This window comes from Tripterygium wilfordii, chromosome 3, assembly GCF_013401445.1.
Source record: "Tripterygium wilfordii isolate XIE 37 chromosome 3, ASM1340144v1, whole genome shotgun sequence".
NCBI lineage: Eukaryota > Viridiplantae > Streptophyta > Magnoliopsida > Celastrales > Celastraceae > Tripterygium > Tripterygium wilfordii.
This window is the reverse complement of record NC_052234.1, coordinates 7,591,619-7,606,563: the sequence shown is the minus strand read 5'-3', so window position 1 is coordinate 7,606,563 and position 14,945 is coordinate 7,591,619. Positions and strand designations below refer to the sequence as shown.

The window sequence follows — 14,945 nt, the reverse complement described above, 5'->3', positions numbered from 1 at the left end:
GCAATTTCTAAAAAAAAATAAAAAATGCTTATGTGGCTTAAACAAAACAAGTCTCTCCATTAAGGTTTTCATCATTGGATTTCATATGTAGTGCCGCACAAAGAGAATTCAAAAGCAAACCTTCGATTTTACAAACGCTCTCTCGCAAACTCAAACTCTCCATCGTGAACTCTAACTCTCCAGCACGAACTCCAGGTGAGAGCTCATTCTTCAGCTTGATCTTTGATTGTGGTTGCAATTAAGGTTCTTGTTGGATGTGTGATTTGGATTTCGATTTGGGTATTATGCTGGGGTTTCCTCTAGGGTTTAGAGAATGATTTTTGTTTGGGTATTTTCTTTTGGGAATCAATTTGGGTTTTTCATTAGGGTTCTTCAGTATTATGGGATACTGCTTGGTTGCCTTGTTATGTATTCATGGTTTCCAATTTTGGTATAGGGGGTTTCATTACAATGGTGAAAATGAGAGCAATTCGCACTCTCTCTCAGAGTATGAGGTATGTGTTACCATGTTGCTTTGCTGTTCATTGATTATTGGTGTTATAAGATAGCTTGTGTTCATTGATTATTAGTGTTACAGGATAGCTCTAGTTTAGATAGTGATTACCATGAAGATGTACTGTCAGAAGATGATGAAGAAATTGTTACTGCCAGAAAGAAGCTGAAAAATTATACTAGACGATGGAAGTCAGTTGCACTGTTGTAAAAAAGTGACAATGAAGATGAATAGACTGCTGGGGCTAATGATCACACTACTGGGTTTAGTGATCCTCCAGAGGAGACACAAACACATGAGGATGAAACTGCTCTTGAGTCATATGGTCATAAGTGATTACTTTGAGTCTTCTGACCCTGGTAGCTATAAAGATAGAACTGAGGAGGATCTGGAGCTGAGGGATGAGGCTGTGAGGAAGAAGAGTAGATTTCTAGCATTCAAAGCTCATAAAGGTATACCCAATTTTGGGCTTAGTAGTAATGAGGAGTTCAAAAATGCTATGAGCAATTATGCTATATTGACTAGACATGATATTAGATTCACAATGTTAGAAACAAAAGTGTCCAGGAAGGGGTGGACCATACTCTAGAGTACAAAACCATTATTACAACGACAAGAATCGACATATACGTCGAAAACATAGCACTGTAAAAGAGTATCTCTTTACAAGTGCTGTAAGAGTTGATTATATTCAGTCTTGTGATAATCTTGTTGATCCTTTGACGAAAGGATAGCATGTGAAAAAGTGTGGAACACTTCGAAAGGAATGAGACTAAAGCGAATGATAAATGATTAAGTAATGATAGTAACCCAACCTATTGAGTGGAGATCCCACAAAAAGGGTGGGGGCTAGTTGTACCCCTCATTTTTCCATTCACACCCATTTTCTAGAAAACCCCATTAAGAATTACATGATTTTGAGTACACCCTTTTTTCATTTTTTTTCAAAAAAAGTCCAAAGACACCCGAACACACAGTTCTTACCAAAAACAAAGCACCAAACCTAATTTGGGCATAAAGCCTTTGCAGCTGTCGTAGAAGCTAACCTCAAGCATCCACAAAATGGCTATTAACAAAATAAATCAATATTGATGAAAATGAACAAGAAGATTACAACTCATCTAGCGCACAACTCACCTTTACAACAATGCTTCGCCCTTGACTATTGATTCCTTCATATTGGACTTGACAAATGGAAATGAAAGACCAAGAGATGGTGGAGGTTGAGGACCTGGATCAAAGAGCAAGACCATGATAGAAGTTTGGAGAGGGTAAAAGAGCAGGACCATTCATACTCGTCGGAGGGTGATTAGGCATAGAAGGAACGAGACCATTTGCTCATGGAGAAGGGAATGGAGGCATAAGAGGATTAGGAAGAAACCCAGAAGTTGGCAGTGAAGACCGAAATTGATCGCGTGGGAACTTGAGGTTGTGGTTGTGAACGAGCTTGATTTTCCCTAGAACTAGGTTTGGAGCTCCGTTCGATTGCTCCGCGGCAATAGTGATGGTGCATTGACGTATGTAAAGAGTGTTCGAAGGAGGCTAAAGTGGGAGAGAGACAAAACATAGAGGGAGAGGGAAGAAAAGGGGGAAGGAATGAATGAGAAGTGTTTGGCGTGTTGGGGTGTTTACAGCCTAGGGATTTTTTTTATGATTTTTGGGGTATGAATGGGAAAATGAGGGGTGCAACTAGCCCCCACCCACGAAAAGGTTCAATGAAAAAGACAAGTCATTAGTGATATATATATATATATATATATATATAGAATCATGGAGATTTATAAAGATTTCTTACTCCAAGTCCATTCCTATAGCATGATATTCTGTAGTGATTGAAAAGCATGAGTTCTTTGAACTCTTAATGAGGACTATAGCAAAATTTTTGGGGTGTTTTACTATAAGATCACTTTTGATAGCCTCACCTATGTGTATGTGAATGTGAGACGTACACTAAATTGGGATAAAAGAACATGGCAAAAAAGTGTTGGCTTTTGAATTATGTACTTTAAGGATTGTGTGTGATATGACTTCTTTGTATATCTTGAAATGGTAGTTCAAGATTTATTCACTATCAATTCCCATACCTTGATAGCACTATTACTACGTAAAGATTCAAGTTGAAAAACACATTTGCTTATGCGTGATTATTAACTGTCTTTCTCATCGATGTCCTATCTGTTCTTTTAAATATAAGTGGAGGCTTGTTGATGTTTGTATATATTTAAAACAATTTTTGTATGTGTTTTGAAAACTATTTTGAATATGAGTTGAAGAGTAGGACAATGGTTAAGTTTTTGGGAATTATACCCTAAACCAAAGTTCCAATCCCACTACTTTATATATATCAAAAGATGAGCCTTGGGCATTTGATTTCTAAACTACTTATTACTTTTTCCTCTCTTTAAATAATAGTTTTTATTTTGTTAAAACTATAAAATGTATTTTCTTTATTTATTAAAACCGAACGTTACGTCGATTTGAGGAGTCACGTGGTTTTGGTTTTTGGTGAAGAGATGTACGTTTTTGAATATTATAAATAGAACGACGAATCTCTATGATATATACGATTTGAAAAAGATAGAAACAAGTATTACAATTCTTGATGTTCTTGTGTGTAGAGATCACTTACATGGATATTGGACTGTTTTATCCTGTAGGAGACGTTGTTGTATACTTCTAACACAAATTCAGAGGTCGAGCCACTGCTTAGCCTATCTAGCAAGTAATGAAAAGCTTTCCACCAAGAACAACCAACAATGGAGGTAGACCTAGGTAGGTATCATGTTGTGTTGCTTCTTGAACACTAATTAGAGAAATAAGGAATTGTCGCTATCTTGCCTATGTATGTTAACTAAAAAAGAGGCTTGTTTTGTTGAAATTCATTAACTGACCTGACACACTACCATATCCCTCAAAAATTTTCTTGATACAACTCCAATCAACAGCCATCACATAGCAAAATAAAAGGCTATCATCCTCAAATAATAGGTTGTATTATTATTAGGTTTGAATCCTAACTAAATAACCTAATGTATTTTGAACAAATAATCGGCTGTATTATTATTATGTTTGAATCCTAGCTAAATAAGTTGATGTATTTTGAACTTATAACATATGAATAGTACTATATGAGTTTTGCATATTTTTATGTGTAAGGGTGGGTCCAGTTTCCGATGTTGCTGTGCATAAGAATAAGTTTCAAGATATTGATAAGCTCAATGGTTAGTTCAAGTGGCAAGTCAAGTCTTGATAAGCACCTTAAAGTCTTGTTGTGGATTTTATTTTTAAGATTACCTTCAGATTTTTGAAAATCATGGTGTTAGGTACCGTATCCCATGACTAGGTCAAGATTGGATTTCTTAACCCACTCTCTGCCCTGTTGACAATCCCAACTATATTCATCTCAAAGATATTGTTTGCTTTGGGTTTACATGTTCTTATGGATAAATTGGGCATGCATATTTTATTCTTCATAAGTTATTTTCACTTAATGATACTTAGGTTCATGAAAATGCCTCTTAGTACGATAGCGACATTGACATCCATATATATGCCTCTTAATGTTTATAAAAAAATTAATATTAGATTTAATGTAAATATGTGTATTAACTTTATTTAATGTATAAAAATTTATTAAAATATCTATATCTATATCTATATATAACATATCAAAGGTGTGTATGGGATGTGATAACCATCTCCGTATTCATCCCTGCCCAAATTGAGAAGTCAATAGGTTTTGAGTGAACTTGCCTCGTTAATTAGTTAGAGAGGGTCAAATGGTGACTCGAACATGGGTAAGTTGGGTTAGTGGGGTTTGATTGGTCTATTGAGAAGCCTAAAATAAATTAATGAATATGAAACTTCTCAAACGCTTATCTTACAGAAGGAAAAAAGAAAATTAGTGCGTGTTTGATAAAGGCGGAATTGACCAAACAACATCAACACGCTAGCGAATCCACTGGAAAAATAAACTCCCGATAAGAGCTTATTTTGGGATGAACATTATTTGCACCCCACAGTTTACTAAATACACCATACTAACACTCCAGAAACATTTATCTATAAACACCCCTCTTATCGTTTCCCTCCTCATTCTCTGCTACGAGCATCCTCCCCATATCGACGGACGAGTCTTCAACGGAGTCTTGGCTGGAGCCTTTGACGAAGTTATGGGCACAGAGGCTAGAAATTAAAAGACAACTTCAGTCATCAGATTTAGGCAAGACCTTGAAAATTGGAGCAACCCTTGAATCCCCAAGTTTTTGCGTATGAGAGTTCTGACTTGCATGGAAACCATAGGGCACATGACTCCTTTGAGATTTTTGTAGGACTGGCCAACGAGAAAATACCATGTGGAACTGAATTTGGGTTTTGAGTATCAGAATCAGATGCAACCAAAGAGTAGCATGTTTCTGCTCGAGGTTCGGCCTTTTGCTGAAATTGATTCTAGGTTTTAACCCCCAATTACTCTCTGAGACACCCAAAATATGTTCAGGCTAGGGTTTCATGAAGAAGATGAATCTATTTTTTTTAATTTTCTTTAATCTCAACCATTGGTGAGATCCAATAGCTTAAATTATAGGATATAATTTGTAAAATTTCAAAAAACACAAATTTGAGTGTACTCATAATTGTTATGTTTTTTCTATAGTTTGTTTAAAGTGGGCTTGACTTAGTAAATTGTGGAGTACAAATAACGTTCATCTATTTTAGGTTTTTTTTTCCTTTTTCTATTTTTTTAAAATTTAAAAATGTGGATCCCACTTTTGTATTATTATATTTAACAATTACTTTTTTAAAAAAAAACCAAAAACCTGGGACCACTATTTTATTATAAGATTTAGCATTTAATTTAATTTTTTAATTTTTTAATTCTTGTACTAATTAATATTTTTATTAATATAAACATTATAATATAAATATTTTAATTTATGAGATTAAGATTAAAATAAAATAAAAATAAAATAAAATGAGTAAAATAAAATATAAGAAAATTTATTATAAAAATCATAACATATTACATAGCTTTAAATTCTGTTTTTTTCCACACAATTCTTTCACTAGCATTGAAAATCAATCTTTTCACTCCACCAAACAGATCTTTAGTAGTTTTTTGAAAATTGTAAGAGGAGAGGTTAACGGTGGGCATAAAAAATGTTGTCACTATTGCTACTCTCTTAGTAATCCACCAACCCGTGAGTCAATCCGAGAAAATAATTTTTGAAGGTTCAACCGATTAACCCAAAGGGTCAAGGGTTGAACCGCTTATTTATTTAAAATTATTTAATTTAGTTATAAATAATAACAACAATAGTATAATGAATACGAATCTTCACTCTTTTTTTTTTTTTTTTTCCGTATATTGTGTTTGTACGAATCTTCACTTAATTATATACAATTGTGTAACTTTGTACCAAATATCAAATAGAACAACAAAGAAATTAAATTAATCTAAGATGAAAGAAAAATATATAATAGTATAATAACATATGTATAGTAGTAAACTTGAAATGGAATTAGTTATAAAAAAGCATAATTTAACATTTTATGACCTAGAAAGTCATAAAGTGAGAGAACTATTTTTTTTTTTTTTTTCTCACTGTCAGAGTCACTCTCACTCTCTCTCTTATCTTTCTGTTTCTCTCCGATGAATCCCACATCGACTAAATTGCGGAATTGTTGGTTTCTGAAGACACGCGCCACTTTGAGGGAGAGGGAGTAGGGTGTTCTTGGTTAATTGGGAGGGAGTGGAGCGCTGTGGATAGTTGCTATGGCTGCTTTGCCGAGAGTGGCGTCCAGTCTGGGCACCAGTGCCAGTGGCTATCGGTCCTCGAAGAGAGCTGCCGTGGCAGTTTCTGACCAATTACCGGTGGATTTGAGGGTACTCCTGGTGGACAACGACACCACTTCCTTGCGGATTCTCGAGATGATGCTACGTCGGTGTCTGTATCGCGGTCAGTGCCTGCTCTTTTTAGGCTATCACTTTTTCTACTTTATGGGTTTGTGGTTTCGTTGAGTAGAAAATTTGATGCCCTATGAATTTCGTGGAGAGGCTGTTTTTTTTTTTTTTTTTAAATTGAACCATGGCCTCTAGCTTTAATTGAAGCAACTTTACCACTAGGCAAAGGGTTCGTTTTTAATTTGATTGAGTTCTTAACTTAAATCATCATCTGCTGGCTCTGTGATATGTAATGTGTTCAGTCCTTTAATTTTCCATGTCCTTGCTGCAGTTACATCTTGCTCGCAGGCTACCATGGCTCTGAGTCTGTTGCGGGAAAGGAAAGGTTGTTTTGATGTGGTACTGAGTGAAGTCCACGTGCCAGATATGGATGGCTATAAGCTTTTAGAATACATTGGACTGGAAATGGACCTTCCTGTAATAAGTGAGTATTGATCTCATTTTGTAAGGAATTTTAAGCTTTGCTCCTATGCTTAACAAGAAGTTTAACTGTAGTGATGTCTGCGGATGAGAGGACAAGCGCTGTAATGAAGGGTATCAGTCACGGGGCTTGTGATTATTTTATTAAGCCTATTCGTGAGGAAGCACTCAAGAATATATGGCAGCATGTTGTGAGGAAAAAATGGAATGAAAATAGAGAAATTGAACATCCTGTACGCGTAGAAGACAATGATCGACATCAAGAAGGAAATGAAGATATTGAATATGCTCCTTCTGTTAATATTGATGGTATGATCTTCAAAAACTTGTCCCTATCATATCTGTGTATAGTTTAGCAATATATACCTTTATATGTGAGTCTGTGTGTATGTTGTGTCTTACTTCATTCTACTCATATTGAGAAATTTATTGTAGTTTCCAAAAACAATATTCTGTTTTTGAAAATTAAAATGGGGGTGGAAACATAGATGTCGATAGCCTGCTTGCCTGTACAAAGGCATCTTTGTATGTCTAACATGAGATTTAGATGAAACCGATTGCTGCTCTATATACCAGATAGCATTTTTACTATACAATGTTGAGGTTTTTTTTCTCTATAAAATAAATTTATGTCTGTGATCCCTTTGAGCTTCAGGTGCTTAAATTTTCCTATAGCTTTAATTGGTCTCTGTTCCCTTCATCTCCTCATTCCCTTATCTAATTATCTGCAGAGCACTTTATTGATATGGAGAAAGCTGCTGATTATAAATTCAAAGAAGACAGACCTACTCATGCTTGCAATACATGGAGAAATTTTCACTTGATTAATGAGGCCTTTTTGAATTTTTTACACATATGTATCACGCGTTGAAATACGATAAGTATATGATAGTGCTATTATTTTGCTATTGTAGGCACATCCAATTGCTAGACAATTTAAGAAAAAAGGTTGTGAAAATTATAGGAACCTTGGCATTCTTTTTAACACTGGGACAGCCACTAGAGTTTTACATCATGCTTCAACCGTGAGTCCTTCAAACACTGACGAGGAGAAAGAGCTGGACTCCCGATTTAGGCAGTTAGGGGTGCAAATATATGTGGATCCTGTGGATAAGGAAGATTCAATGGAAGCTGGAAAATTGGATCCCAAGACGCATAGTGGCAAAAGACGGACTGCGCTGCCCAACAAAGGGTCCAAGAAGGAATCCAAGATGAGTGCCATAAGGGAGACACTCCACACATTTGTCAATGTTCAAAATACAAAGGCTGAGAGGTTGAAGACCTCAAGTTGTGAAGCTACTAGTGCTCCTGCTGATGATTCCTCGGTTGTTTGTATGCGTATTCTTAATGGCATACGATTCCCAATGGAGGTCCGTGTGAAGGCCATGACAATGTTTAAAGATGTAGATTGGAGGAAGATGTTTTTGGAGATGTCGGATGAGCTGAGAGAAGGTTGGCTGATGAGCTTGTAGGTTGGGATCTTGGCTGTTTGGATGGTTTAAGTATACTGCTCTACTGCTAATTCTTATCAAGTTTGTGTGTTGCTTTAATGGTAGTTGTTAAAACTTATTTGTGTGCTCTACTGCTACTTTCAGAGCTTTGGATTTTTTTATTTTATTTTATTGAACTATGCTTGTGTGGACAAATATGTATTAATTTACTTGAACTTAGCATGATATATATGTCATGTATGTCGATTGGCTTCCATGTTCAAGCTGGATAGAAGAATGGAAACTCTGGTTTTTGCTTTAGCAGCATTTTTGTTTTTGCTTTGTCGCCCTTTCGCTAATTTGATTGATGCCGAGTTTCAGCAGAGGTGTAACCACATTGATGTCTTGATTCTCATGGTGGTCTTTATCTAAGGCGTCAGCGGTGATTACAAATTCCTATTACCAATCTTTTTCAAGTGCATAGGTCCTGATCACCATTAATTGAATAAGGGAAATAGTTATGGGGGACTTTATTGGTTCTCAAAATAGGCAGAAGTACTCAGATTGATATCTACATGGCCTAATTATTTCTGCATTGCAACTCCTCTTGCCGCTCGTCTTAGATCACATAAAACTGATGGCCCGACACTGCATGGGAATAAATACCCAGTATTCAAGCTCGTGCAAATGTGTGAATTTGCTTTATTGTTAGACTGCATGACTAGTATCAACATGATGATGGATAAGAAAATAGATAATGGGACAAGACTCTATTGGTTAGAAAATAATCAATAAACAACACATTGTAAATCATACCAAGTGGCTGCCTCCAACTCTCTCCAAACCCTAGCCTCTCAGAATGCAATAAAACCCTCTCTTACACCCTTAAATACCCCCTAGAATCATTGTGGTGTTTAATTAGTAAGTTGGTATCATTTTGGACCGGACCCATTTGAATTTGGGGGCTTTTTCGTCAAGTCGCATGATTGAGATTTGCGATATGGGCGAAGTCCGATCGATCGGGATCCATCTCCGATCGATCGAAGTTTGAAACTGTCTTCATTTTAGTCTTCATCCACATAGCTTGATTGATCGGGCTCCACCCCCGATTAATTGGGATTTGACTCTGGCATCCAATTCTTCAGATTTTGGTCCATTTTCTTCAATTCATGCCTTTAAACCTGAAATATGCTAATATGAACTAGTTAAGCAGAATCAATCCTCAATTGACTCAAAAACATCATAAAAATACATGTAATGGGTGCACAAATATATGTATATAATAGGCAAATCAACTCTACTAGTTAGAAAATAATCAATAACTACATATTGTAAATCATACCAAGTGGGGCATCTATATACTTGATTAACATAGAGACTAAAATATGACAGCTCTAGTAGATTGAAAATCAACGACTACATGGTGTGAACTCCACTCTCCTCTATTCCCTGCTTATAAATTATTTGAACCTTGCCATCAATGTAAAATATAATATGCTTGAGTATTCATATCCTAGCCAATTCTTTGGTAAATAATGGACGACGACATGGACTCAAGTGATTCGATGAAGAAGATCTGCTTGAGTTACTTGTTCTGCTTGATATTGTTGAGCAAGAAGAGCATCGTCTTAGTAGAACTCCTATGTGGACTTCATCGTTATCTGGCCGTGAGTGTGCCTTTGAATTGCTAAATGGATCATCAACTGTTTGCTACCAACTACTTCGCTTGGATAAGGTTTCTTTCATTCACTTATGTGAGGAGCTAAGGTCACGTAATCTTTTCGATGATTTGAGGGATGTGTATGTAGAAGAAAATGTGGCTACATTTCTTTACATAATTGGGCATAATGTTCGGCATAAAGTTGTAGGTGATAGATTCCAACATTCAACAGATACTATATCACGTCATTTCAGTAAAACTTTGAAAGCCGTTTGTAGATACGGGAAGGAACTCATAAAACAAGGGTCCACCGAACTCCTGGACCAATACAAGCAAAACACAAAATATTATCTGTAGTTCGAGGCAAATCCCAACTCATCATTGTTGCAATTTATTTAGTATGCATTCTCCTGTTATTTTATTAATTTCACACTTTTTGTTTATAAAACTACATTGGGGCCATTGTTGGCACACATATAAGTGCATGAGCTCCTGCTGAAAAATTAACTGCTTGCTGAGGAAGAAAATCAGTTGTAACATCGAATGTCATGCATGCCTGCGATTTTAATATGATGTTTACCTTTGTTTACGTGGGATGGGAGGGTACAACAAATGACTCCAGGGTCTTTCTAGATACAATAACAAGATTGAAAAATAATTTTCCACATCTAGTTTGAAGTATCGACATAAATTCTAATATAATTTTTGTTAGATTTATTATAATTATATCTTTCTATGTCCACTGATGCCAAAATTGAACATGCATACCAATATTATCATGTTGATTCTAGATACCCTTACATCGCCAGCTTCATACCACCTTATAGAGGTCGATATCATATACAAGAGTACCATGATTGAGGTAGAGGACCGCGTACACGAAAAGAATTGTTCAACTATCGGCACTCATCAATGAGAATGGTGATTGAAAGATGTTTTGGAGTTTTAAAGGCTCGCTTCCCAATTTTGAAATTGATGACCCTTACCCAACAATTCAACAAAGACTTATAGTAGTTGCTTGTTGTGCAATTCATAATTTTATACGTAAAAAGACATAACAAGATCTACTTTTTAATACATGGGACAATATGGATCCTTTCAATATCCATCCTTCAACTTCAACGGGGGCAAGCTCAAGCAACAATAATAATAAGTTCGATTTGACTAATCAAGGAGATACTAACGCGTCTGGATATCGTGACTATATTGCTAATTTGATGCGGTTGGATCATTGAAACACACCAAATGTTTAATAAAGCACCCTTGATGTTATTGTTTTAATATATGGTCATGTTTTTTTTATACTAAAGTATGATTATAATATATATTACGTGTTTTGTGTGTTTTAATAAGTGGAAGCACTACATATCTATAATATAAATATCCATAAACTTGCATAACTATGTGTCATGTCACATAAGCATGCCAATAAGGCAATTTCAAATTCTTTTTTTTTCAAAAAATACAAAAATCAGCCACCGCTTATCCCTAAAAGTAAAACCACTCTTATCTCTCTCTCTCCTCTCTCTCTCTCTCTCTTCCTCTCCTCTCTCTCTCACAACCAATGATATTCTCTCTTCCTCTCTCATGGCCAACGTAGGATCTCCACTTCCGGCCACCAATCTGACCGCCACTGACGCCAATGGAAGCGAGCCAAGCTGAGTTGGGATGGACCCAATGATTTGGTTAGAGAATAGAAGGAAAGATTCCAACGAAGAAATGTTAGACAAAGTTGTTGGAATGGGACTCGTGAGACCGTTCAAGGAAAGATCAAGGTGGAGCGGTTCTTCAAACCACCGAGTTCGGCCGCAAGTGACTTACTACTCCCATTGTTCCATCCATCGAGTTCCTTCCACAAGTGACTCCTCTCCATTTACAACAATCTGGGTTCTTTTTAGACCAATAACCCAAAACTCTTCCTAGGTCTTATGTAAATGACTTCTTCACCTCCAAAGAGGGACTAATCTGGGTTCTTTTTAGACCAATCACCCAAAACTCTTCCTAGGTCTTCGGCAAATGACTTATTCAACTCCAAAGAGGGACTAAATAGTTTTAATTCATGTGGGTGCTTATAGTTGCAAGAATTGAAGAGCTCTATTCATAGGTCTTTCATATCTTCGTCTGGGTTTTCATGTGTGTTGTAATAATGTCATTGTGAACCCACTGGTATGTATTGAAATTAATTTTAGATGAAATTTTAATGGGATTTTATGCTCTGACTTCTTATTACACATCGAATTTAATTAATTACACTATCCATTAGGACAACGTAATAAGGAATTGTATCCATTTGAGCTAGTTGCAAACAGCGGGAATAATCAACATTTTTCAAAAGAGATCTCGAATCAAGGCACTTTCTTCGTTTTGTACAACGTAATCAAACCTTGAAGTGGCTAATTACATTGTCTTGTAATTAATTACACTGTCACTGTCATTGTAATAAGCCACTGGTGAGTAAACTTGACAGTGTTGGCTTATTTAGTTTGGCAGAGGCTTATTGCACTTTATATGTAAATGTTACTCTATCAATGAAATAAGACACTTGTGATTAAACTTGTCATTGGTGACGTAGTAAGCTTGTCAGTCTTATTATACTTTGAATGTAATTAATTACACTGTCAATATAATAAGAAAAAAGACAAAAGAAATGTCAAACTTTACAACCACTAGCCAACCATAGAAATTTCCTAAAGCAAGTCTAAAAAAATTTGATTATCGCCTTGGTCCACTCAAAAACATCTGCTTCATGAGTTCACTCAAAATATTTAGATATGGTAAGCCTCAACGTTAGTCGTATAAGATAGCATTTGCTCATGATCCCCACCGACCCCACCTTAAAGATGTAGATTTGATAAATCCTTATGCTACTTGTGTAGTTATGTTCATGATTCCCATCCCTTTGCTCTTACTCGATTTCTTCTTCTCCTCACCATCAGCCTCCTTCGAGAGCTTTCTCTATGCTCTAGGTTCTTTTCAATTTGATTGTTGCAACGATGAGAATTCTAGATCTCGTGAAATACATGTTTGCGAGGTTTCAAATAGGAAGACAAAGAGATAATGATGGAGGGAGAAGAAAAAGAGAGATTAAATTTTAGAGAGAAAAACGGGAAGAAGGAGAGAGTGATGGAGAGAGAAAAAAAAAGGATGAAAAATATCATAGAAGAGAGAAGAAAGATGTTGTTGGTTCTTTAATAGAGTCAGTTTATTCTTTTTTATTAATCTATGTGGTATGCCTATGTGGCTTGTCACATAGATTATGTAAGTTTATGGATGAAAAAATTATGGACATATATCATTTTGGTTTAACAAAGCATCTATCCAAACGAATTTTCTACAATTATTTTTTTTGAAACAATATCTGTCAAGTGAATTTTATGTTTTCTATTTAGAAAAAGCTTTCAAATAACACAAACCGAATAAATTTTTAACGGTTTTTTATTGCTTAAAATTCTTTCCAAAATCTAAACTGAAAAGTCATTTTTAAGAACTAATAAACTATCAAAATTTCCAAACAAAACTCATATTTTACCAATTTAGTACAAAACATGTAATGAACTTTTAGAGTTTGTTAGCAAATGCGGTTCTTTTTTTGGTTTTCAAATATTGATTTTGAGTAAGGATTTTGAAAACAGATTTAAGAAATAAAATTTGTGTTAAAAATTCATTTGGCATGGCTTTTTCTTTTTTGGTTTCCATAACTTCCATCTCTCGTTATTCTCTTTACGATCAGAACATGCATCGCAACCGAACCCTCAATGCCTCGCCTGAATAACAACCCAAACTCTAGCATTGCTACCAAACCCTTATGCCACGCCTGAACAACAACCCATACCCACGATCGGAACCAACATCGCCCCTCCCGAAACCCAGACCTACGCTCACTCATTCGTAACATACCTAAACCCACGCTCACACTCGGTCGCAACCACTGGTACATCCACCAACACAGCCTTATCAGGATTCAACCGCCAATCTCGAAACCCAAATCTCGTTCGACAAACCAATTGTTCAAAACCCCACAGACCCAGACCCATCAAGTTCAAGACCCATGAAGCACCACCAATTCAAGATTGCCAGAGTTGTTAAGATCAGAAATTGTATTCGGAAGCAACAATTTTAAGATCGGAAGCACCACTAGTTCAAGATCGGAAGTTGTTATGCCAAAAACGACGAAGGTCGAAAACACTAGTTCAAGATCGACTTTGGTTCAAAACGGAGAAGGGAATAACAAAACCACAAGTTCATCTTATTTACAATAATGCCACCAGTCTTTGTCCCATCTTAGTTTTGGTTGTTGAAAACCAATTTTTTTTCCAATTTTACAAAATAATTTCTAAAAATACCCACTCAAACGAATTTTCAAACCAATTTTAATTTTCAAAAACAAAAAACTATTTTGAAAACAAAGAGACTCTTGCTATAAATCACTCTTAAATGAATGATCACATATGGATGTCCCACTACATAAATATAAGAGACTCATATGAAGAAAAGAAGTGACAATAGTTATTAAAATATGAGGAAATATTGAGAAAGTGGTTGGTCTTCTTCCATATAGAGACACAAGGTGTCTTTGTAATTGATATGAGCAAACACTGCAACAATAAACAATCTATCTTTCTTGTCTCTTATTCTCTTGTTCTCTTGCTTTAAATCCTGAAGTTGAAAAATTCTCTTATTTACAAAACGTTATCAGCACGAGACTCTACCAATATGTTGGCATCAGATCCTTGTTTGTTCAAACAAGCAAAGTAAGTATTATTTTTTTATTCCATTTATATTAATATTATCATCACGTCAAATCTTTCAAAATTGTAATTCACAGCCCTTGATATTACGGGCAAGAATTACTTGATATGGATTGGTGATGTCGAGATCCATCTAGATGCTATAGGTCTTAGCAAAACTATAGTTGAAGAAAATGCCGAATCCCAACAGGATCGGACGAAAGCAATGATTTTTCATCGACACCACCTTCAT

General features: G+C 35.7%; 1 protein-coding gene and 1 long non-coding RNA gene across 3 annotated transcripts; both read left to right on the top strand.

Annotated features, from left to right (window-relative positions):
- Nucleotides 1-74: 74 nt before the first annotated feature.
- On the top strand, nt 75-3,995 carry LOC119992431. The gene is made up of 3 exons (XR_005466398.1): nt 75-195; nt 437-494; nt 3,151-3,995. It is a non-coding gene; the product is annotated as an uncharacterized LOC119992431 (long non-coding RNA).
- Nucleotides 3,996-6,110: 2,115 nt separating this feature from the next.
- LOC119989245 (two-component response regulator-like APRR2) lies at nt 6,111-8,624 on the top strand. 2 transcript variants are annotated; one of them, XM_038834648.1, is made up of 5 exons: nt 6,111-6,450; nt 6,727-6,879; nt 6,951-7,184; nt 7,607-7,653; nt 7,790-8,624. In XM_038834648.1, exons 1-5 carry the CDS (start codon nt 6,267-6,269, stop codon nt 8,345-8,347), a joined length of 1,176 nt encoding a protein of 391 aa, XP_038690576.1. In that variant the 5' UTR covers nt 6,111-6,266; the 3' UTR covers nt 8,348-8,624. The 2 variants fall into 2 exon arrangements, with proteins under 2 accessions (XP_038690576.1, XP_038690585.1); XM_038834657.1 differs by lacking the exon at nt 6,111-6,450 and adding an exon at nt 6,553-6,624.
- The last annotated feature ends 6,321 nt before the right edge of the window (nt 8,625-14,945 follow it).

Excerpts from the sequence above, each read along its gene's own strand:
- LOC119989245 (XM_038834648.1), top strand. The coding sequence starts at position 6,267 with ATGGCTGCTTTGCCGAGAGTGGCGTCCAGTCTGGGCACCAGTGCCAGT. Across the intron at positions 6,451-6,726 it reads ACGTCGGTGTCTGTATCGCG|TTACATCTTGCTCGCAGGCT; the intron begins GTCAGTGCCTGC and ends TCCTTGCTGCAG. Across the intron at positions 7,185-7,606 it reads TCCTTCTGTTAATATTGATG|AGCACTTTATTGATATGGAG; the intron begins GTATGATCTTCA and ends AATTATCTGCAG.